Source organism: Mixophyes fleayi, chromosome 3 (assembly GCF_038048845.1).
Source record: "Mixophyes fleayi isolate aMixFle1 chromosome 3, aMixFle1.hap1, whole genome shotgun sequence".
Lineage (NCBI taxonomy): Eukaryota > Metazoa > Chordata > Amphibia > Anura > Limnodynastidae > Mixophyes > Mixophyes fleayi.
In genome coordinates, this window is record NC_134404.1 from 99843024 (window position 1) to 99869642 (window position 26619).

A 26619-nucleotide genomic window follows, 5' to 3' on the forward strand; every position below is an offset into this window, starting at 1 on the left:
CCACATTTGAAACTACATGACTTGCAGAAGATTTAAAAAAAAAACAAAAACAAAAACCAGTGTGGAACTTCCAGGGACAGCGTGTAAGTATGTGAATAGGAACCAGGGATGCGAGTTAAAGCAGGGTTGTTGTTTTTTGGCAGCCTTGTTTTTCAGGTTTGGTAGGGTTGGTTTTGTTTTGTTTTTTAAACTCAAACTCATTATTTTTGTACTTCACAAACCTAATCACATCATCTGCTAATGACATATCAATGTAGGCGATGATCCTGCTGGTTGAACCCCCCCCAACTCCTTTTACAGAAAACAAAGCACTCCGACCACTAAGTAAGTCTATGAATTCAACAGTTATCAAATTTGTACAATGTTTTATTTCAACCTTAAATTATCACACACACAAAAGATACTAGATGTAAGTACACATGTAACTGAATGGGTATATGAAGATAGAACACATGGGCATGCAGCACAATATATAAATCTGTACCTTTATTGGTATTAAACATGTAAGGCATTGTTTTTTTTTTTATCCATTTGTTGACTTGTCTCCTCTGGTTTTATACACAACACTCAAGACAAAGCTATTGCTGCATGATGTAATAGTGTGTAGGCCACATTACTTTCGAGAGTAATGCAGTCAATTGTCCTTTTAGAGACCTGCAGGAGACACTTCTGCATGCACTGTTTTAGCTTGGTGTGGAGTCCTGTCTCTCACCAGCTATCTCATAACTCCTGCTCAAAGTCCTGTGATCTATATGCCTCTGCAGTACACATCCTGTCTACCTGCCCAACTGCCAAGAACCTTTTCTCCAACCAGGGTTCTAGTGGGTCTGTTCGCCTGCTGCTGCAGGGAACTGGTGTTCAGATCCCTACCAGGTTGGTAGAGAGCCGAGTGTCAGACCATCAAACAGGAAAAGGATCACTGTAAACGCTGGACCAGGAGATTGTTTTGGAAGTATAAAGTTGGGCTGAAAGGATTCATTCTTCAGCACCCCCAAGTGGATCACAGCTTCTCCAGAGACCAGCACACCATCCCTGGGTTTGTGTAAACTAAAGACTGTTGAGCTTTATTACAAATTTGTGCAACTTTAAAGCACAAAATAATTTAAGTAGTGTTTTGAGTATAACAAGCACTTGGAGGTGTTGCTTTAAAATATAAATTTTGTTGTAGTGGCTATCGTTTGCATTATATGCTTATCTTTTGTAATAAAGATAATATTGTAGCCACCTTCTCTGACTGTGTGACATTAAACCCTTAGATACCATGACTTCTCTCTGCATTCTTATCCCAAATTCCTGGTATCACATGACTTGGTTTTATTAAAACCCTGAAGTATAAGCTTTATTAGCTTGTTTATTTTTTAAAGTGTACCAGTAGCTAAGACCATGAGAAAAATAAAAACATAGATAGGAACACAAAAAAAAAAAGTGAGAAAGGGAATTGGTGCCATCAATGTTTATCGAACACCTGTTGCAGAATCTCAAATAAATAAATGTAAATGCTTCCAAGCTAAGGACAACCAGCAGTTACCATGAACATTGGCATCTAAAGCTGGGTACACACTACAGAAATTTCCACCAACTTTTTATGCCGAGCGATTTTACATGCGATTGATGTTCCGATCGCTCGGTCCTTGGACTGCATACACACCAGCCTTGTTTAGGACGATAAAGGGAAGAGCGGACGTCCCTTTAGCGACTTTTTATAGCCATGTTGTCGTGAGCAATGACTGTAATTTCGTACTCACTGTTGTGGATCGGTCGGAAGTTTATACACACTACACAGCGGAAACGAGATTGGAACTAAAATATTAAACGGTACAACCAACCAAATGAGGCGACAATCGTCCATTTGGGCAGACTTTCGACCATCGTGTCACTGCACACACTGACCCGACTTTTGAACGAACGGTCGTATGTCAGCTGTTTGAGCCGATTATTGGACGAAAACAGTGTAGAGTGTACCCAGCTTAAGCAGCTGGAATCGCAGGGGTCCTTAATAGACCAATTACAGCAAGGTGCAGCAACAAGGATTAGCTCTGGAGCTGTAAATACATGGTCCTGGATACTACAACTGCACTCCTTTGCTATATTGCCCAGTGCCATAACAAAAGAGCAGGTGATCAGCCCTGATGTGCCCAAGTCAGAAACAGCAATAAAGCAAACACTGCCCAAACTAATTCAATCAGAGGATGTGTCATTTATTCCTGCTCCTCTCAGTGCATCCTCCTGTGTCTTAGAAACACCTTGCAATGAGACATCAGCCAATATGTCACCAGCAAGGGCAATAGAAAGACACTTAGGGCTAGATTTACTAAGCTGCGGATTTGAAAAAGTGGGGATGTTGCCTATAGCAACCAGATTCTAGCTATCATTTTGTAGAAGGTACTAAATAAATGAAAGCTAGAATCTGATTGGTTGCTATAGGCAACATCGCCACTTTTTGAAACCCGCAGCTTAGTAAATCTAGCCCTTACTGTTACAAACCTAAAAGGAGCATGCAGTTGCTGGATACAGTCTTCCTTTGTGATATACTTATGCAGCTGTAGTGTGTAGCTCTAACAGCCACATTAAGGGGTGGAATCCTGCAGCCACAGCATTTTTAGTTTGAATCTCGACTTTAACAAAATGTTCAGGTTTGTTTATTAATTTCAATATTATCCAGAGGCAGCCATGTTTGTGGGAATGCAACATATGGGAATACATATAAAAAGGTTAATTCAAATATTTTTTAAATCGTGCTTTTAGTTTTAATTTAATTTAAACATGGCATTCACAGATGAAAAGTTGGCAATTACATTATTTAGCACTGTGTTGGGTGGGGGGGGGGGAGGGGGGGTTAGGAAGGAAATAAAAATGGCACTTTCAATAATTTGGTTCACATGACCCTTAAATGCAACTTCTGTAGGCCACTACAACTTAAGACAATAAACGTACACTAAGATTTCAGATACAAAATCCATGAATAAGAGTCAGAAGAATAGAATTTACAGGCAGTTGTGGCTGAAAACAAAATTCTTTATTTTTTTTTCCACAAATTAAGTATAACATTAAAGGGAGATGTTTAAAATCTTAATTTCACTCCAAAAAACATTGGTATTTTGTGTAACATGGCCTGTATTTTAGTGTGACTAGATCATTACATACATTAACTATATAAACTAAACTGCTTGATCAAAACATTTTTCTTTACAAGTACGCATGTTTCATCAGCATGCCACATTAAGATAGTTTTTTAGAATATGCATGCAAAGAATATAAATTAGGATTAAATAGGGTTATTTAGAAGTCATTATTTAAATATTTTTGAATGGCAGTGCTGCCAGACGCTTATTAGTTCTATCTTGCAAAATAAGATTCCCAGAAACTATTTTGAGAGGGCAACCTAAGAATGTGGTAACAAAAATTATGGGCATAATAGGTGGACCAGTCCGGTCCTTATACTGCCTCTTGCACTACTATAAATGCATATTATAAATACTTGACAAAACCTAGTGGCTTAAGCAAGATAACACCAATTTACTTTCCCCACAAGCTGCAGGTGTAGTTCATATAGGACTTTGCCAATCTGTACACCAAGTCCTAAACTACAAGTGAATTCAGTGTTAAACTATACGCATACTTTACTAGGCAGAAAGCCATTTAGTTTAGACACTAATGGCTGCACAACGGAAGCAATAGTAGCCATCAAGCAAGCTGTTGGACCCAGTTATTTGCTAAATGAGGTAACCAGTTATACTATTTAAATGCTGCCATCTACTGGCTATAGGAAAAAGTATTTGAACTTTTCTGACAAGTGTTCCCATAATCACAGCTGTAGGATGGTCATAAGCAAGTATGTAATAACCCCATATATTACACATACAGAGGGGGGTGGATTGTAATAAGAATTGTCTGTTCTTTTTGAAACATTAAGAACAAATTGCTTGTTTGGTATCAAAGTTCTGCCAAAGCTATGAACTATAGGGAGACCTTTTAGATGAAAACCGTACTGGTAGGTTAATGATAGTGTGCGATTGTATAGTAAAGCACTTCATTTGTAAGATGTTGGAACTACATAAAAGTGAACATGAACCTATTACACTAGCACAGAATGCAAGCTAATGGACAACTGACATTATTTACATATTCACATAGAGCTTCTGCTCTTTTAAAAACAGGCAAACTAATCGGAAACAGATTTGGAAGGTATTAGAAACTGATTTATGACACGGTCGTCACCAACACTAATATCAAATGAGTAGGCGTCGGCAGCGGAACATTCTCACTCCAGCATCCTACTGGGGAACAGAAGTGGACACTAGAATTAAGCTTCCCTACAGGAGACTAAAAGAAAAGGTTTCTTCCATCTGTGTAACTACACCCACAATATCAGTCCTTAAGGTGTCCCTCGTGGACGCATGAGCTTGGCTGAATTTTGTATGAACGGCATTTAGATTTGTAGTTGCAGTGACGGTCACCAGTTTCATATTTTAACGTGTGTACAAAGACTTGTGACTCATGCAAGTTGAGAGGTGTTACGGCATTCATGTAGCCTAGATTTAAACACCATTGTTTCCCAGACACTAGTCATTTAGACGTAGAGCACAACATGTTAATAGATTTGGTCACCTTTAATAAATTCTACACTGGACAGAGATTTGCGCCGAAAAGATGTGGCTTGTACTAGATGGCGAGTTTCTTGAAGGGGTTAACACTTGGTACCGGTATCCGATCTCCCCCACCTATAGTTTGTTTTATCTGGCAAAGAAAACGAACAGAAATAATGAAAAAACCCAAAACAAAAACACACCAATGTACCTACAAGCTTCTTCATTAACAGTTTAAGTTGTGTAGTCTGCTGTTGCTGCCAGAAGATATTCTGGGATAACGGTACTTTAGTTAGCAGTATAATGCACTGCCCACTGACAATAAGATATACATCATTGATAATAGATCTGAATCAAAATGAAGTTTGTATTACTTTGTTTATCAGATGCATGCCCCCCTCCACCCCCCCAGGGAATAAAACCTTTGAACCAAAATGCAGCATAAAGTGGAAATAAATAGTAAAACATAGGTATTTACAGATTCTGTAGGCTCAAATATTTGGCTGAATGTCGATATATAACACTAGTCTAGTAGATCATAACATTTACACAGATAAAGAGTCAGTAGGAGGTGCTAGGTAGAAATTCAGGATACTCATTACACTCAGAACTCATACTTTCAATGTGGGCTTCTATCGTTTTCCTCACAGAAGTAAATATCATGTTATATTCTCCATTTCAAGGAAATAGAAAGTTTTTAAACACCTGTAATAATGTTTGTGTGTGGTGTAAGCAATGTCAAATCATCTATAATGTCATTTTTGCCACAGGCTTTAATCAAAGTTATCTTCACAAAGAACCAACCTGACTTGTATTGATGTAAATGACAAGTCACAAAAGCAGGCTGAAATATGTAGTAATGTATCCTTTGCCTACATGCCATGGAGAGACATTGTGGGCAGAGACAATAAATATTTAAGATACTAATCACTAAGGAGCAGGCTGGGAGGTACATTGCACATTTCATCATGTCTCCCTCAGATTACTAGTTCCTGGGAAAATAGGATGCATTCTCTTGAAAGTTAGTTCAGCCTAAAAAAATGGCTGCCTCTAGGGTGTATGCCAGATACACCACATGATGCTTTTAAGGATTTAATTTTTTTTTTAATCATATGTCTGATGTCTCTCTCCTGAACTGCATGTCAATTACTCAGTTACAAAAACACAAAAATACGTGGCACAAGTAATTTGCTGACCGTTAGAGCAAACGCCTCAAACTAAACTGCTAACTCCTGCAGAAATGGTCGGTATGAGCAAATCATTTGGGCTTTGTGGGATGACACTATACTATATCTTTTATACTATATCTTTTGCTGAGTAATTAACATGCAATAAACACAAATGCTAAAGTTGACACAGTGGACACCAGATACTGGAAATCAATAATATGTGATAAAAGGAGGCAGAATATATAGTAGCAGCTTTATGGGTTTTATTAGGTCAATTTTTAGCTAAGCATATATCAGCAAAACAGAGGCTCTGATTGTGACAAGATTGGGCTGCTATAAAGTGTAGAGAAGGCCACTCATGCAAGTGTCAGGTGACAGGAATAATGTACAAATTGGTCGCTCATGTAGAACAGTAATCATTGGGGTTGGTTTGTGTGGTCAAAAGACAACAAAGGTCACACACCCGCAGTCATCTACCAACCACATTTATGAACATGCCCAATCAGTATCCTGTCATTTCTGGTTCATATACGCTGTAATGTTGGCTGCAATATTATAGCATGAAAGGCCAAGTGCCAATTTATTATTACTTTATTTTTAAACTTTAATTAGGTTTACAGAGACTTATTCCTCAACGCCCAATATGAACACACTCCCACCCCAAAAACAAACATGACACCACCTAGCTTGTAGATCTAGCCTCTGTTTTTGTATCATCTTTGCAGGAGATTGTTTAGGAAGGGGGTAAGGAAAAGACAAAAAGCATTCAAAAAATGGTGTCTTAAGGATTACTCTTTATTTCCCCATGACAAGCTAGCTTGCCTTCTACATTAATAAATTTACAAGCTAGTTTTCTGGTTTCTAACTTTAAACTGTAACCATATTTCAGATGACAAGGAATGCTGCAAAAATACTCTAAATCCAACAAAGTTATAAATCACAAAATAATTGTATCCATTCTACAGTGTTTCAGAATTACCAGTTAACTTTAAACACAAAAGTAGATATTGATGCTAATGGTGGCTAACTTAATGTCTTATCATAGCTGTTCATGCAACACTTGTGCTCAAGGGGAAGGCACAGCAATTCCTACAATGAGCCACCTTATAAAGAGTTCTGCTATTTATACAAATGAATTCACCTTGCTTTTAATTTAGTGTGCTTTACCTCATAAAGAGGCCGTCTTCCAATTAAAAGTCACTTGCATATGGTCAATGCAAGTTTTAAAACTACAAAGTTCTCCCTAAAGTGGCTCAAAAGTAGATTGTTCATGGCTGTCTACATCTAGAGATAAAAAGATTCTAAAACAATGAGACTGCCTAGGCATATTAAGGGTGTTGAAACCTTGAATCAACTCGTACACCACACCCCCTAATAATCTGAACGTAGCAGTACATATGCACCAAATATCATTTGAGAAGTGTCCATATCATTTTCATAGAAAACAAATGTTTGAAAACAAATAGGATTGAAACACAGCACAGCTTCTACCACAACTGAAACATCTGTACAAGACTCAACAAAAGGTATCTAAAAAATAAACTATGCTGTCCATTGCCACATGCTACAATATTTATGTAATCTTTGAAAATGAAAGGATTGCTTTTTTTTTAACCACTTAAACATATCTACCTTTTTATATATGGCAACTTGTGTCTTGGGAGGGGAAAAAGTAAGGGACAATCTGGTTTCCATGCAGATTTTTTTTTTTTGTACACAAATCAGCTTTGATGATATGGAACAGTTTGCATAATACCAAACATTCATCTGGTGCAAATGAACAGGGTTGCCTTCAATTTCCTCATTTTATAAGCAACTTAAAAAAAATATACAAGCCATACAAGTTAGTCAGAAACTAAAAGAAAAAAAAAAAACAAAAAAAAGGGAAAATAAAAGAAAAGCACACAGGCTGCAGGAATAACTCAAAATCTGCTGCTATACCGGTCTTTGTTTTCATGTCCAGTGTAAGGTAACACTTATGAACTTATTGTGATTTCCTAGGTTTAGGATCAACCCCCTGAAGGCGATTCAAGCTTGCATGCGTTCACATACAGCACCACACCCATACTCTCGTACACACGCCACTCCTGGACTGGGAGTCTGCTTCATGAGTGGATTGCCTCACGTTTGTAAAATGAGCCTGGCTCCACAACACTGTGTCCAGACATTCATTCAATGCTGTCCATTCATACGGAGCTTCTTAGCAAGGCCTGGGCTTATTCTCCTTGGACTTAGGTGGGCATCCTACCCATATGTTTCTGTTATGCTTACAAGGCTTGATGATGATAGTACTGCATTTCCTCATTTGCTCAGTTAGATCAATGATCCCTCTCAGGCACTGAAGATCTTTGACCTGTAGCCCTTTTTCTCTGCACAACCTATTTAAGCATTCGGTGTGAAGTTTTCATTACATTTGCCACTCATTCTCACTCGCACCCACTCGCCATCTTGACATCATTTGGTATGTACTGTCATCCAAATGAAGTCCGCACATTTCTGTCTCCGATTTAATGCAGCAGCAGATCCCATGAGCCAAGCTTGATGGATCAAACCAGTTTTCAGTGCTGCACTGTACCTAACTTCCAACCATTCTTCCTAAAACTGGAACCCTTCTGCTGGTACATTGGCAGATGAATTGAAATTGAATGTTCCACCTTGTATTGTCTCAGGAACAAGGCTAGAATCTTCATCAATCTTTGGAAAGAGAAGAAAAATTAGAATAGTAACATTTTTCCCAGTAACAATGCAATGTTTAGAATACAACATGTATACATTACTAATGTTATACTTGATAAAGTTTGGTATTGATATAGATCACTTCATTTATTATTACTTAAAAAAAGGATAATTCAACTTGATAGAAAGTGCTTTTAAAGCCCCACACCCCTTTACGTAAAGAGTGGATGTCACACCAGTTGCTATGCCAAGCTGATGGCAGTGGTGATCATCAAACTAACCCCTTCCACTGATGAGACATTGAGAAGTCCCAACAGCAATAGTTTCCACACTTCAGCATTTAAATGTTACTTTGCTGGCAGACTGCAGTTTGGTAGGGGAGTAATGGTACAAAACCTAGCCCCTAAAAAAATCTGCACATTGGTGCAGTTTTAAACACAGAGCAGCCAGGCAGCACATTGTCACTGCCGAGCAGACCTGCACATACTGTGCAGCCGCCGGCAGCCTTAAAGGGCAGAAAGGGGGCGGGGCCTAAATCAGAATTTAACTTTTAATAATTAGTCAAGGAAAGGGACACATTTACAGAAAGGGGTGGACAAAGTGCATGAACCAGTTAGGCAAATGGAAAGTTACAAACACGTTTGGCACAGCTAATATTTTTAGGCTCCTGGATTTTGTCTAACCCCAATACATACCACATCATAACCAAAACAAATTTTACTGTATGTATTTATTGTAAATCAATAAACTGGCCTTGATCTTTATGTAGGGCAATCTAAGAAAACTTAATATTGAACTTACATCATCTGATGAGAAAAACTGGTCAATAATTTCAAAAGCCAGTTTGTAGATATCTTCATTCTCATGGCTTTGCAGCTGTTCAATTTTCTCCAGGCCTGTTAAAAAAAAATAAATAAAAAAAAATTAATTTGTAAAGTTACTGAACTCATGCAGAACACTAAAAAACCTCTTTAGCCCAAATTTAAACGCCTATTTAAAGACAGAGAAAGGAAATTAAACATTTTACACAAAGGGAAGGGAATAGAAACTTGTTTGCTTACCTCCACACTCCTCAATAAGATTGGCTATGGTCTCAGCCTCATCATCGGCCATTTTTAATATGTTGCTTAAACCATCCAACACTACTTGTATGACTTGGGCATCTTTTACGGTCAAAAGATTGCAGAACGGGGGAATCACATTTTGTTGGATAAGATATGCAACCTAGGTAGTGAAGACATTTAACAATGAGAGTGTTGAAAGCATATCCTATCCCCTAAAAAAAAACCAACTTTTAGTTTGAGATTGTTTTGACTGATCTAAAGCTTTTCAGCAAAACGAGGAAACAAGCAGCCAGCGTGTAAAGCGTTACCAAGCGATAGCTTGCTTCATTCTGATTCCGTTAAGTGTTTTGGGTTGAGGAGCATATGCACAATTCTATTGCCATAAAGGGAGAGATTTCTGTCCAGATATATTCTCCACACAAGCAATTTAAGTATAATATCTAGTTGTGGGAACATTTTTGGGTTCAAAAACAAGCGTCTCACTCTGAGGTGCACTTTTTATTTGTCAGCAACCAAATGTCAGCAAGATTTACATGAGCAACTAAAGCACTATAGTTAATTCAGGCCACAGAATGTCAGGACCAGGGATGTTTAGGAATACTGTGGTGAAAAGATGGTGATGCCCAGATAAAACAATTATCATCAAAAATGGTATTTATTTGCTTGTTCTGAACACCCGTTTCCCTTCTAAACCTGTTTTAACACTTCTCCAGTTTTCAAAACATTGTCACTTCCCAGAAATCTATTACATGAGGACAGGGCCGGATTAACCAGAGGTCTAACTGGGCTATAGCCCAGGGGCCTCGGGCATCCAGGGGCCCTTCAAAGTCCGCAGCAGCATTATTGATCGGTCCGGGGGCGCCCCCAGCCCGATCAATGCTGCTGAGCACTGTCAGTCCAGTCCTCCGTCCCCGGCGCTCAGTACTCTGCTTACTGAGGAGATCTCGCGAGTGAACTCTCGCGAGATCTCCTCAGTAAGGAGCTTACAGCGCGCCGGGGACGGAGGACTGAACTGACAGGTAAGCGCTTTGGGGGGGGGCCCTCACGGGGGACGGGGGCGGCTCACAATGGGGGCCTCACGGGGGAATAGAGGCGTCCTTAGCCCAGGGGCCTCCATTCCCTTAATCCGGCCTTGCATGAGGAATACACAGTGGTCAACATCAACTTTTCAGCATGAAAGGATTTCGTTTTAGGTTTTACAACACTTTACTCACTTGGTCTTTTCTTCCACTAATTGTTAAATTGCTTATTGCCCATGCAGCCTCCTTCTGTGTCCCAAAATCACCCTATTTGGGGAGAGAAAAAGAAAAAATATGTAAGTATGACATATGACAGACAAAAAGGGGGTGATTGGGTAAAGCAAAACCAGAGTTTAAATCTAGTTTATACAGCTTTCTTTACCTTATCCAATAGGTGTATGATCATTGGTACAAGGTTAGCATCAATTACGGCTTGCACTTGTTGCTGGTTGCCTGCAGTGATGTTAGACAAGAACCACACTGCCTCCTGTAAGAAAAAAGAGGAGTTTCACATCTTCACTGTCCAAATCAAATCACTACCAAATATAAAAGTAAGCAAATCATACCAGTCCAGAGTTACAAATACAATTACAATAATGGTAATATTAAAATGTGTGTAAACATTAAACTAAGTTGCACACTAAATATTAACTAATATTGCGCACTATCGCTGGACAGAATCGGATGGGACTCACTGACCAAACAAAACAAAAAAAAACACCACACAATCCTGTTACAATTTTTCATATAGCATTTGCAGGAGGTTTAGTGAGAATGTGGTGATTTATAGAAAAGGTGACCCCAGACATGCAAAGAAACTTTCCTTCTTTTGAAGAACTAAACCTAATTTATAAGTATGCAAAGGGAACCAATGTCATTACATAACATACAAGACATTGTATGTAACCTTGCTAGCATGCCATAAATGGTCTTTACTATTTCTTTACTAGGGCAGCGCGGTGGCTAAGTGGTTAGCACTTCTGCCTCACAGCACTAGGGTCACGACTTCAATTCCCGACCTCGGCCTTAGCTGTGTGGAGTTTGTATGTTCTCCCCGTATTTTCGTGGGTTTCCTCCAGGTGCTCCGGTTTCCTCCCACACTCCAAAAACATACTAGTAGGTTAATTGGCTGCTAGCTACAATGGGGCAGGGACTGATGTGATTGAGTTCTCTGTACAGCGCTGCGGAATCAGTGGTGCTATATAAATAAATGGTGATGATGATTTCTTAAGTGTTCCCTTAAGAGTTTGCTAAACTTTAAAAACACAGATGTGATAATGCCCACACAGACGCATTCATGCCCATACCTTGTTAATCTTTTCCTTGACATGAGTAAGCAATGCTGGGAAGTGTGAAAGAGCATCACAATTCAGAACAACCTGTGTCTGTTCATCTGTCCCAGTGACAATGTTCCCTACAGCTCTTAAAGCCGCAGTCTGAAGAAATAAAATATACACATTAGTTCATAAGAAAAACCCAAGTTACAGTTAAACCAAACTTACTCTTTTGTACATATTGCAAAACAGGTCTCTGGAAACCATATTTTTGTTCCAGACTACGGTAACAGCTTACCTGCACTTTCACTTCTGGGTTGCTTAGAAGAGGGACCAAGTTTGTCACAATCCCAGAGTCTATTACCATCTGAATTTGTTCATTCCCAGCATCCGTTAGATAGGAAAGGGCCCACACAGTGTCCACCAATATCTAGGCATAAACAACAATTACCACCACACTAACATTTTGCCTCTAGAGCACACCATAATACTCTAATACACATAATGTAGAACACACAGCATATATTCAGACACTTACATTTACATCTGTATGGTGTATAAGGACACAAAGTGCTGGCAGAATCTGCAAAACAAATGACATGTCAGAAGAAAACCTAAAACACTGGATACTCATATGATCATATCCACAAACGCAATATAATCAATTTTAAAACCATGTATGAAAATTTACCCAACTCGGATATGAGGGGGAAAAAAAAAAAAAAAAAAAAAAAAAAAAAAAGGCTCCTTGGATCAGATCACAGATACAGCTATAAGGTACATCTGTCAGAGATGTAAGGGTGTGCAGGTTATTTAGGAGACCTAATGCAGGGCTCTAATCACTGGAAATGTTGCTGTATAGCCCCTCATATTGCAACAATCCTCAGATGCACTCCGAAATCAGCAATACTAAGTAATTTCAGAGCCCCCTTGTAATAACCAAAATATACACACACACCTATATATACACTCAAATGTAACCACAAAACACACACAAGTTTTATGTCAAACTATTAAAACATTCTCACAACACCCTAAATCTCTATTTCATCATATCCAGGAGCACTAGAGTAAGGCTGTAACAATATATTTTCTGCTCATCCCATTGCACTTTTGACAGGTGCTGGAATTACACCGAAATTATGCTTTTACCTCTTGTATGGTCTCCATAGGTGGCGGAGGATCTTTATGGCGACAGAGATTAACCATTACCCAAGTGACATTTCTCAAGAATGTAATTGGAATGGATGGATTGATGAATGACAGCAGTGGTTTCACAACTCCGAGGCTGATGACGTAATCCCTGCACTGAGGCCCATCACCTGTTCACAATGACATTAGATGTCACCACATTTTAACCAAGTTGTTACATCAGATACCCAACATGCAGAGTTTGGGATGGACAAATAGCTTACCAATTATGTTTCCCAGTGCCCACACAGCCTGTTCACAAACATTCTGATGGGGAGAATGTAATAATCTTAAGAACAATGGAACAGCATCTGAAAAATATAAATAAATAATTTGAGGAAACCATATTTAATTGAATAACCAAATTTGCCTTGTAACTGCGTTAACATTTACACAAGTGGTTTGTTTCTTCTATGCTGTAACATCATGTAACAGAAAAGTGATTCTAACTGGGCCACTCTTCAGTTCAGACCAAATTCTCTTTAAAACTAAGTTTTATATTTTATATTAACTGTATATCAGTGGTATGCCATACCACCATTTTGCCCACTACTGTAATTGTAAATCTATCAAGTTCTATTTACTTACATGCCCATTACATTTTCATACCACCACTTCTAACATTCCATTTCGACCACTGATGTGTATCTTATGTTCAGACAATCAAATTAAACTATATAATAACTAGAGATGCTCAGGCTCTGTTCCTCGAGAACCGAACACACCCGAACTTAGGGGATCCGAGTAGCGAGCCGAGCCGGCTCGGTACTGTCACGTGCCCTCGGAATTGAAAAACGAGGCAAAACGACATTGCGACGTCGTCGGACCTTGTGCGTTTTGAATTCCTTTTTAAGATCCAACACAGAAAAGAGTGGACCCCCATTTTTCTTTTCTGCCACTGCTGTGTGTCAATGTGTCCGAGATGTGCTAGGAACTGCCATGTGTGGGTCATTGTTCTGTCGCTAACCACCCAGCCAAGTGGCTGCAGTATTTGTCCGAAAGTGTATGAAAATAATATTGTGAGGTGGTCTAAATTGACTGCAAATGACTTGAAATTAGTGTTATTGAGGTTAATAATAATGTAGGAACTAAAAAAACGTAGGAGCAAAATTCTGTGATTTTAGCATATTTTAGGATTTTTTATAAAAAATAAATAAATCAAAAACCAAACACTCGAGGGTGGTTTTGAAGAACCAAAACACGAAGCTAATCCAGATCCAAAACCAGTTCACAGGGGTCAGTGAGCATCTCCAATAATAACGTATCCAACAAATCGAATACAAGAGTGAGAAAATCATTAAATTATAAAAAACAAAAAACAAAACCCCAGAAGTGATGGATAGTACAATACATACATAAAGGGCAGGATCGCAGAAAAGTATGGATACTTTAGTTCTGCATTAGGGTGCAATATTTGTACCAAACAGTCAGACACTTGCATTCATTGTCTAGCTTGGTCTAAACAGATACAAACTAACTGCTTATTGAATGTCGGGGTCCAGTGCACACACTGCACCTAAATGCACCATTACAAAAGTGAAGCCTACAGTCTAATTTACAGGAGACAACAACCAGACCTTCCATGGATAACCATTTGTCGGCTGTTAAACTAAAATTTCTTAGATACTACAGACGATATTGTATATACTGACGTGACTGAACCACAGCTTGTGTTTGTTCAGATGTTCCGGAAGCAATGTTAGTCAGAGCCCAAGCAGCTTCAAATTGGAGAGACGGACTAGAAGAAAAAAAAAATAAACGTATAAGCCTTGTGCAAATTGCCATTAACCCACTTTGGACATTATGTGGAGAATATAAAGAATACTTGCTTGTCATCTCTTTCCAGACAATGCACCAAGATTGGCAAGATTCCCGATTTGATCAAATCATCAATTGGTGGATTCCGATCACTGGACAGAAGTTTTCTGTTAACATAGAACTAGATTAGTATCACTTCACATAATGCAAATACAAAGTAACATTACATTTCACTTCTATTTTCTTGAGAGAAATAAGTGAGGAGCAAGAAGCCTTGGGTAACAACTTATACACACACAGTTTGGGGGAATAAGCAGTTATGTTCCATTATCCTATTTGCGATACGGTCACTTTAATGCCTTATACCCGTTATCAAAGCTGGATACTTCCAATGACCCAATACACATTTAGGTCAGGACAAGTAGTAGTGGTCTGTGTTTTCCATCCTGACCACTCTATTTACTGGTCTTCGCTGCAATGGTCAATGGTGCTGGTTACCAACAGTTTGTTAAAGAAATTCAGGCGTACCGATTATTCTAAACGCTACATTGGAATTTCACACATGTGGTCAGAGCAAAGTGACCACAATGCATGAAAATCATATTTAAAAAGCCTCCATATCCCTTTTGCAAAGTCAAATACAGAGAGCCAAGCATTATATGAGCAAGGTCTTTAAAGACTAGCAGATACAAGCACATGCAGGAGTAGAAGGAGCCTGCACAGACCAGGATTGTTTGAGTCCCATTATACTAAAGTCTAGGATTTTGACATTTCTACATACTAAATGTAACATTTTACCTCGCAGCCTGGACAGCACTGAGCTGAACACCTTGGTGGTCACTAGACGCATTCTGAAACAAGTAGTAAGAGTGTTAAACACAACAAACCTTTAAAGTGTAAATAAACAAACTCCACACACACACAAACAAATTACCTGTACAATAGCTTCCAAAGATGTGTTTTGCTATTAAAAAAAGTGCAATATAATTAGTTATTTATTAATACACAGTGGCAAAAGAATAGGAAAAAACAAATACACAGAGCAACATTGGTAATGGTATTGTATTTTACATTGGGGAATATGTGTTCTAGATAGGATTAACATTAAGATATTCCAATATATATTAATATTGGTCCCCTAGTAAGGAAAGTCCAGAAACCAAGGATGGAGGGGGGAGACTTATGAAAGTTACAGCTACACAGTTGTTCACAAAATACACAAAAATATCTTGGAACTCTAACATATCTGTTTCAACAGTGTACCATCACCTAGTAATATCCCGAATTAATGTCATGAAAGAAGATGTGAAAGAGTAGTAATTTACCAAGAGCCTGTAGATAAGCTTAGGAACGCCCAACATTCTAATAAAGCCTGCAACACCAATCATATGGACGTAGATTTTAGCTCACACCACAGTGTAGATGTCAAAGAATGGCACATACACAAATTATTAATATCAATGGGGAAGAGAACAATAACCTGCACTAGTAAGATAGTTTGTGTATAGGAGGACAAACATTAAACAAAAACCATACCACTTTGAGATCGGCATCCACATCAGAATCTTCACAGACATCTTCATGGGGGACATTTCTTCTTTTTAACAAATGTTCATCTCGTTTATTCTAGAGGAGGCGGGGGAAAAAAACAAAACTTGAATAAGTTATGAGTAAAGACAATTATCAATGCCAAAACAGCTCAATAAACTTCTATATTTAAAAAGAACATCCAAATAAATGTCTAATCTTTGTAAGGGTCTTACAGTGCACCCAATTGAAATAGGGTTATTCTCACTTTATATACCTAGAAATCTAGGTTACATATTTTCATGTATTAAAATGAACAGTCAAACTGAACTCCAACAAACAGAACAAGTTTAAGAACTAAAAAAGAAAGAAAATCAAATTGTTGTACTTTGCTAAATTTTGTCTCTGAAGCCGTGGGGAGGACACAAACGGTGGGTTATATTTTACAGAACAGAGCACTGGAACAAAAGAAACTGATGAGTGAGGCAGGTTCCTGGGTCCCAGTGCTTGGTGCTATAAAGGAGATGCTTTTGATTTCGTCGCAATGCCAATAGATCTATTTATGGAGACAGTAATATCTGCATAAAGCCCTGAAAAAAAAACTAAAAAAACAAAACAGTTGTCCACCCCTGAAAAATAGGCCACTGTTCATGGGTGGAACAAAAAAACATTGCGCCTATTGAAGAAAAAAATGCTTCTCATGGTCTGAGGCTGCAAATGTGTCATGATAGTGAAGTCTGTCCCGTGGTATTTTTCTAGACTAACTGGCACTTTAAAGTGTGTAGTCCATGTGCTTAAGGCAATGTAGCCACTCCAAGTTCCAGAAACTGAACGACATATGAAAACCAAGAAGTGTCTGTCCAACGTCAGATGGTAGATGTCTATCCTCCATCTTGTGATATCTAAACAGATGGGATACCCAAAATACCAGATAGATGTTTCCTGAATGCAGAAGTGCATTTTGTTTGGAGTGTACGCGAATAAGCACAATTTGACATTGCTTCCAGGGTCAAGCTTATAGTACCCACCACCCTCATACAGTACTGTATGGTACCAAGTGGGATGGTTAGAAGTGGGGATATTAGCTCCTGTTAGAAGGCAAGTATCACAATGTAAGTCAACCGAGTCAGCAATGATTTGAGTCATAAAGGGCGTCATGATTCACCCAAGCTTCACTTCTCCGGATACTGGAGTCGCTGGCTTATTAAGCCAGCGACTCCAGTATCCGGAGAAGTGAAGCTTGGGTGAATCATGACGCCCTTTATGAATAGAGGCCATAACAAAGATGAAGACGCGTGAAGCTAACAGGCCCAGAAGTGAGCTTAGAAAACTAAGGGGTACATTTATTTGACTGTGGGTTTGAAAAAGTTGAGATGTTGCCTATAACAACCAATCAGCAGTCAAACCAGCAGTTTACTAAATAACACCCTAAGTGTGTTGACTGGAAAGAAAAGCAGAAACAGCATTGGCCAGAATACAAAACATGTATCTTTGATATTCAGGGACCTCATTCCTCATGGTCTGAATAGAAGACCAAAGGTACCATCTTGAATTGCTCGTGGGAGCTATTTGAGGACCTTTAGATTCAACACAGGTCAAAAGGAACAACCCCCTTAGGCACAAGGAAGAGATGAGAGTAAAAATGCCAACAGCCCATGAATTGTCAAGTGAAAGCATTTCTACAATCCAGGTCTTTGGAAACCCATTTGTTGGACAAAAAAAATTATTCTCTGCCCCAATAAGTATATGATCAACATTATATTATGAAAATGCAAAGTAAAAAGGAAATACCCCTACATACTAAACAAATTAAATGATTGAAATGAATGAATTATAAAATAGATCACATAAAAGAAGCATATGTCTGACTATTCTAATGCACTGGACAACAGAAAGTCACTGCAATTTTGGACAAGGATATAGGTGTGACACTACCTTTCTGAGTTCCACAACAACTTCATTCCTCTGTCTTCTCATGCTCTGCAAAAGAAAAAGGAAATGTTAAAAATGTATTTAGATTACAAGAAAAAAAAAAAGCATTCAAGTCCCCCAACCCTAAAATGTTATAATAGCTATGCTATAATGACAAATTCATCCTGTTAAAGGAATAATCAATTGCTATAAAGAATGTCACAGGATTCCATACTGTGGGCTACATGTGTTGCAGTGTGTGGCCCCAAACAAGACTGATGCTCAAAAGTAATCTGATCACAACTGATCTGATCATGATCATACATATTGTGTTAAAAATAATAATAATGTTGGAAGATTAGTGCACACATAGGTCAGTTAGCTATAAGCAGGCTCTAGGATGTCTTAAGTGATGCTACTGCTTGGCCACGGGTGCTAAACCTCAACCACCTGTAGATGTGGAAAACTGGACACTTATCCGTTTGCACAAACTCTCCTTGAATGAAAGGTTCAGTCAGTGTGTAGCTTAATACTATGGAAAGGAATCCACAGGAGATACTCTTCTGTGAAAAGATAATTATCCAAGTAAGTCACTCCCAAATTACATAGGGTGGATTTGTCCAGTGTCAGCCACTTGCAGCACTTCTTGGGAGGAGCAATGAAAGAAAGTCTGACGAAATGCATGGACTTCAACTCTCTCTAGATAACTGCTTACATATTTAGGAAATTAAGCAAACAATCAATACTATCATACTGCTAGCTGAGATAACTAGGTTAACAAGGGTCATTTACAAAGCAGATCAACAGGACCTCTGACCCACTGACAGCTGTGGGATATCAGGAATCTGTATTTACAAAATGTGTGGCTAGACAGTGCATCCATTTGCATGACATGACAGTGGCTGTGATTTTAGGGCATTGATGGATGGCACAGGGCATGACATACACTTTCCCTGTTTGGCCGAGTACACAGTGTTTTCAGCCAACTATTAGGCCAATCACCCGATAAACGACCATTTTGGTTCGAAATCGCATTATTGTGTACACTTAGACGATGAACAATATTAATTTCAAAGCATCGATCGTTTGATTTGATTGTTCAGCAGAACCAAAATTATTGTTCAGCTATGGAGTGACATCCTTCCAATCCTGCAGTGTGAATGCTCTCGCAATCAGGATCTCCATAAAGTTTACAGAGTCATGATCTTTTCAGCCGATGGTTATGACAGTTTAAGAGCACAGATCTGAGGGTAGATATTATAAAATGTGTAGTGTGTACAGATGAAAAGACATGGTGAATGGGAACTCCTAACCCCATCGCTGGTACAATCATTGTAGACAACACATTGGTCAGAAAACTCTGTAGTTTGTACCCAGCTTTACTTTGGAGTAGGCACAAAATGCATCTTAAGATATGGGAAAGTGAAGACCATGATATTTTACTAACCACTACAAGCAAAACAGGATGTTCAAGACTTCAGGAAGTTTAAATGCAAAGGCATAAATACTACATGACCAGCACAAAACATCTGCAAGAACACAAATTCAGCAACATACACAAAGTATTTTAATATGTAGTTTAATATGCCCCCTCACTGAAAAGTCTGAAATAAGCTGCAATAAATAAAATTACTGCGTGAGGATGGTCTCACCAAGAGCCTTTTCCACGCCCTCTCTGAATATGAGCTATGTATCCCAGAGGAAAAAGAATCAGAGGAAGCAAACAGTCAATAGCACCGACTACAATTCCCTGACTCAGAGCATAGGATAATTTCCACACAACGTGCCATCCCATGCACGACTAACAGACTCACAATTAGAATAAGTTGGTGCCAAGCTGAACCTAGTAAGGACAATAGCTGATGATTTAGGCCAGTCAGGACATATGTTACTGTACCCAAGCAGAATGGTTGAACTACCAATCCTTGATTAAAATACAAACCATCATAGCCACTGCTGATTTAACTAGTCAAATACACCTCACTCCCTAAAAGCAAACAGAAATACCTGTGTTCATACATAGATCAAACAAAAAAGACAGGATACAGAAAGATTAATTTTAGTCAGGCGCATAAATGTTTCATTCCTAAAAGCTCTGTGTCAAGATGACTGTGGAAGCAAAAGAAAAACATCAAAATCCAACTCATGTGCAGGTGCTAAACTAACATTAGGTACAAACAAGCAACCATCCCTTCTCAATGGAAATACATCTACTATCACTTTCTACATTTGCACATTTTATGAACAATTTGTTTAATAAAATACGACACTTGGGTATATAAAGCGGAGGATTTTACAGTACACAGATCAGACAGAGCACTGAGAAGTGTTCCAAAAGTATTTATGCTCACTATATCATGTACCATGTGTGTGGTTTCCATGGTAGCCCACAACACTGAAAACAGTGTTGAATAAACGGCAGCCTGAAGAAAAATCATGGAAATTGGTATATACCAAAATTCTTATTACAGCCTTCTTCTGAGATTTAGATTGAGGTTTAAAAAAACTAAACCCACAAAACATTTTTTCATGGGATTGATTGACAGACAGACTGAAGTATAGAATATGCATATAAACTTTTACTATCAGACTGTGAATTAATCCAGGCTACATTGTAAATCGTTTAGTGTTTGTCATTACATTGCTATGTTCTTCTAATTAAATTGTACTTTGTTTAATTTATGCACTTCTTTCACAATTGGCATCAGAAAACAATTTTTTTTTTCTTCATTTGGGACCAGGTGAACAACATTTTGTATAGGCAGCTCCTTTACACTAGTATACATAATACAATGTTGCCTTTTTACATTCTAAATCTTCAGTATAATATCCAGCACTCCTGGACAACAGCCACTGTCCCCAAGTACACAGTGTCCTACAACAGAAACCAAGCAGAGGAGGCATGAGTGTGCAGTATAAATTTAGACAGACTTTGAAATCAGATAATGCTGCATAGCAAAACAGGGGCGCACAGTTTTAAAATAGACAATTAAATATTGCTCAGTGAAGATTTCTTTATTACTCTAGTGATAACAGTGTAAAGTACATTATGTAAGTATTATATAAGTAAGCAATGTAACATTCCATAATGAAATCTTCACAAGTCAAACTGAAAGCTAGGAATAGAAAACAGATTCATCTTACACTTTCACAATTTAACATATGCCCGAAAATTCTATATATTTATGCAATATGGACTTAACTGACTTGTTTAGTCTGAGTATATATGAATAGGTTGCGCAGAATCAGTTGCAGAAGGTGTGCACACTAAACAAGTCTTTATCCCCATAATAACCTCTGTCTCAAAAACTGTTTGTATAGCGAACATCTTCCAAGATTTCCTCTTGTGAAGCCTATCAAAAGGCAAAAACAAATGCTCTTAATTCTTTGACAATATTAAAAGGTACTAGCTTAGTGCTACATACAAAGGAAAGTTCCATTATTTTTGTTTGAAGCACATAGACCTGGCTATATCAACATAAGAAAAACATACAATCAATGTCAGAGCAGGCTCAACCTAAACTGTTGAACCAAATTGATTATCACACATGATTAAGACTAGAAGAGGTTTTATGAGAAAAGGGAGTTATGACAACTGTTGTAGCTTGCAAAAGTCAAACAATATTTTTGGCACACAGATAACCTAGTTGCATTAGGGTATGTACAAGTTTTCTTTATCTTACACAACATACTTCTGGGCTTTAAATTGTCATTGCCCTTGGACACAGCATATCTCTGTTCTACAATTCTATCTAGAAAGCTGCAAGCAAACTTCAGAAGACTATCAAAACAAGTCAATCCTGCTATTAACCACACACAAGTGCCTGTTCGGCCCATTGTAGTGTCTGGATCACCACTGCCTGATTGCAGAATGCACAAAGCATGTTTTCTACCTGAAAAACTATAACTAATACAAGTATAGACAGGAGCCTATACAGAAGTGACCCATTTCCTAGGCATTTAAAAAAACTGAGGTATCCACGGGAGAGGAGGGTCATAGCAGGGGAGGAGAGTAAAGATCAAAGAAGTTGATAAGTGCCTAGACTCCTACACCCCAATGTCTCACCCTGTCCCCCAATGGTAGGAAAGAGAAAAGAAGGTAGCAGAACTCTGGCAACAATATAAATCCTGCATCACAACGTTGTGGTCACAAATTTAATTCCAATCAAAGTCTTATCCCTGGGACATTTGTATGTCCTCCCTGTGTTTCCACCCATAGTCCAAAACCATACTGATAGATAAACTGGATTGTGACAAAATGGATCCTAGTGTGCCTGAGCAGTAGGGAATTTAAAATGTAAGCGCCAATTGAGAAGTGACTAGTGTAAATAATTACATATTCTCTGTTTAGAGCTGCGCAACAGAATTGCCGCAATATAAACAATAACCTGTCTCTTTGTATTTACTTTAAACAAATGAAAAACAAAAATCGGGTGCGCGCGCATTTAAAACAAAACAAGGTTATCAGCATAGATCCAACTTTTAAGAGCATTGAATTAAATACATTTAAATTCGATGCCTGCTGACATCAACACCCAAAGGGTGCATTTTTTTCCACAACCTTTACAACATTAGAAAGTTTACATCTAACAATCCATGGCACCCAGAATACACACTGTTCTACAAATGCATATGAGAATATATTAGTAACTAAACATACAGGACATAGATCGTTAAGACAAGGGGAAAAAAACAGACCCCTGCTTGCAACATTGTTTTCATACACCACAGTCAAACCCATATTTTGAGTGCAAAACTAAAAGTTGGCAATCACACCTGGGATTTAGATGGCAATAGTTTCAAAGTCAATTCAGCTACTTAATCAGATTGTTGCAACTGAAGCAATGCTTTCACAGTGAATCAGATGTGTCTCATTTTCACTTCACAACTTTTTTTTACATGATCTTTATTACAGCAAGATGATTACATACCAGTGCAGGGCCAGGACCATCATACATTTCAGAGATCACCTTGGCCAATGTTTAAAACATGTTAAAAATTTTAGAAACACTTAAAGGGGGATGTGGAACTTGTGAAAATGGCTTTATAGTTATAATTGTTACCCATAAACATATTGTAAAAAAAAACCAAACACTGACTAAATGATTTACATAAAATAAAAAGGAAAAAAAGGTTTTACCAAAAGAGTAACACATAAAAGGTGTTCTCTGAACCTTAACAACTGTCACCACCTAACTAAATAAAGCTTTTTGGGTCTGAGTATCTTATAGCTATTCTTTCCTGTCTATGGAAGGGATTGAAAAAAAAAAAAAAAAAAGAAACAGCTAATCAGGTCAGAATGTTCACAGCAGCACATATTTCAGAACAGGAGTGTGCTGATGGTGTAGTGATTATGTGAGATGGGGACTGGAATCAAGCAGGAAGAGATAGGGGAAGTCATGATAAGGCTCCCATCAAACCGATGCATGAAAATTGCAGTGTCAAATGCACATCTATATGAAACAAATTACATATTCAACTTTTTTTAGTTTAGCACTACTGTAATGGAAATAAAAAGTTAATGTACATTTTATAGCATAAAGAAGACTAGCCAGGTACACTGAATTCATACGTTATATTGCATTTTAACAAGAAAAAAAAATGTAAAAACAAATATCTTCTATTTGAAGTGGAATATTAGTCATATTGAAATAAGGAATAATAGTTAAGAATTTGTTGGGCTTGTGACCTACAGCTGATGCAAGCACAATAAACATAATGAGATAGTGTCACCACCTGTACATCAGCTGGGGACAGAAGCTTGGCTTCCTTCCTGACTTTATTATGTTAAGCCTACCAACATTACAAAAGTGGAAACAATTATGCCTGTTATTTTGTTTTGATAAACTGTTCTGATGTTTGTTTTTTGCTTATTCCTTGTAAAATTTACTCCACTATCAGAATAGTGTGCAGCAAAGCTTAAGCACTTTATGTTATGTAACCTGTACAACACCCAAAGTGTCACAGGAACCAGCTTTAATATTCGTTATTCTGGGCAGAATTGGCCCATAACACTAATACATTAATCCCTTAAGGTCCATTACTTTGCCCCTTATTAGCTCCTTGACATTTTGTAAGTCTCCGAGTACATTGGTAACGTTATCCAAACTATGCACATACTACAACCACCATGAATAACAGAAATATACCTTGATGTATATACATGAAACGGTATCACTAATTCCAAAAACTAAACATTGGTATCAATGTATACATAATACATTTATTTAGGTATAACTATACGTGGAATCCAGGCAAACAATATCCTCATATGTGTAATTATATGTACGCAATGTACGTGAACTACCGGCACACCTGTGCTATACAGCCACTAATACTGATAAATCTACATGAAGTAATCCACAGGTATGTAGACACATATGTGCTACGCCAGCACTAGCTGAGGGAACCTGACACACAACACCCGGCACCAGGTCACAATGTGGCCCCAGCACTAGGGGAGGGTGAAGGGATACTTGGCGTGTGATCACCCCTCCTGCATTGCGCCGATAGAGCGGTAGCCGCCCTAATATAAGGCGTACGAGGATCACACCTCCTCCACCCGGTGCCCATCCAGGCCTGGCCCTGTACTCCTCCACTAGGCCCCAGCTGCATCGACGTCACAGCTGGGCCCAGGAAGCGCTGCGCCTCGGGCCAGGGTCACCCCGACCCGCCGTGAGCCGGCACCCGCAGAGGGGCCTCAGACCAGGGGTAAGACAACTACCTCCAAGTCGCGGCCTTTGTTCTTGAAATTCTTCAGCCGCTGGTTGTCCAGTTTGTCGTTGTCAGCCATGATGGGAGCGTCAGGGCCTCTCAGCGTTGCCCGTCTGTGTCGAGGAATGAGAGGACGGCCGGTGAGAGCGGTGCTGTGACGCAGTACGGCGTCTCTCGGTGTACACCGGCGCTAGAGCTCAGCCTGGCAGATCCGCTCCGCAACCGTCACAGTCTCCAGCCGCTCGCTAGGGCGGAATGCCGGTAACAAGAAAGCCTCGAGCTGGGAGATATGACCACGCCCACATAGAGGGATTCCAGCCGTTCATTGGCTGTGCCGTGATCGGAGGGGCAGAATTGTACAAGGCTTCCGGCTGCGGGTTAGTCCTCCAACCACCGAGAGCGCTGTAGCTACAACGGCAGAATAACTCCGGGCGAGGAGGGCTCAGCGTCCTAGCGCAACTTCCGGAGGGCTGAGTGACGCACAGAGTGCTCGCTAATGGGTGGGTGCTGCTGGCTGTGTCTGCGGGACTGGGTAGAACTGCTACTGTGGATACCTTTGTGTGCTCTCACTTTGCATTAGGAATTCGGGAGTACATGTATGTACACAGTAGAGTAGTGACGGCTGCAGGCTATTTCATACGGAATCACATTCACTTACTGTGCCGTAGTGGTGTGAAATGTATGTTCTCCGAATATGTATAGTGGTCTAACCAGCTGTCCAGCAAGATAGACTTGAATCAGATAACTTGCGAGTCTCGAGTTTGTAGAACTACAAGTCCCAGTTGGCCCTGCTGTCATGTAGTCACAGAGCATCATGTCAGGCCTATCCGTCCTTCTAGACTGGTGTGGATGTGGTACCTACAGTTAGACTGGGACATTTTCAATCTTCCTGCAATTACACTCATGTCGATTCTGGTATCATACTTATTACTTTGACCTCAATACCCTCTTCCTAGGTTGAAAAGGAAAATCTACTATAGGCGTTGTGTGTTTAGTGATTTACGAAGTGTAAACCTTCCACTGTGCAGTTTAAAACCAGGTTTGCACTTTCCAATGCCACTAGATTTGCATGAGTACTATTATTTGGCACTTGCTGTGGTTTGCAGTACTATTTTTAATCTGAAAGAATTTGAATTTTGCACATAGTCTTTTTATTTTGTCATACTTTTCACTATTTTCCATCTCAGGGTTGCACTTTGTTTCACATACAAAATTGTAATATGTAATAAAACACTCCTGATGTTCCCTCACTGATGATTAATTAAAAGAACCATGCTGAAGTTTTCTCTTCCTGAATTTTCAGTAGCATTTTTCAGAAAAAGGTAGAAACACTAAAACCAACTGAAAGAGAGGAGGCATCTGTCCCTGCAGCAGGAGAGAACTTGGGGTACCCAATTGTTGAGTTTTATTATATCTGTGGGGTGCTCTGTGTTCTGATTATTTTTTGTAAAGCTATGGTTGAGAGAGAGATCTTTTCGTTGCGGTCCAAGGAGTGGTGACTCAAACTGTCCACCTGAAGATTCTGTCTTCGTAATTATCTACCTTTGAAAACCGTTTAAGATGCCTTTTGGACCATTTCATTGATGGTTTGATTTCCCATAGTAACACTTGAAAGCCAGTCACTCCCTGCCTTGCAATATATGACACTAGTGGTCTGTTGTTCATTCTTAATCCTATATAACCATCCCCAATTAGAGGAAGAAGTGTGTTCCGGGCCTGGTGGGGTGCAA

The 26619-nt window shown here is 39.0% G+C and overlaps 1 protein-coding gene and 1 non-coding gene across 2 annotated transcripts; both read right to left on the reverse strand.

Moving 5' to 3' along the window:
• Window positions 1–5998: 5998 nt before the first annotated feature.
• On the reverse strand, window positions 5999–25196 carry KPNA4 (karyopherin subunit alpha 4). Its single transcript, XM_075202072.1, has 17 exons — window positions 24900–25196; window positions 18200–18244; window positions 16274–16363; window positions 15672–15701; window positions 15536–15588; window positions 14809–14904; window positions 14632–14717; window positions 13204–13290; window positions 12941–13110; window positions 12327–12371; window positions 12087–12218; window positions 11822–11950; window positions 10897–11001; window positions 10710–10781; window positions 9493–9655; window positions 9233–9327; window positions 5999–8449 (listed from the first exon to the last, which is right to left on the reverse strand). The coding sequence occupies exons 1-17, from the start codon at window positions 24966–24968 to the stop codon at window positions 8351–8353; spliced, it is 1566 nt and encodes a 521-aa protein (XP_075058173.1). The 5' UTR covers window positions 24969–25196; the 3' UTR covers window positions 5999–8350.
• On the reverse strand, window positions 12537–12847 carry LOC142147687 (small Cajal body-specific RNA 7). The gene has a single exon (XR_012690798.1).
• Window positions 25197–26619: the final 1423 nt, after the last annotated feature.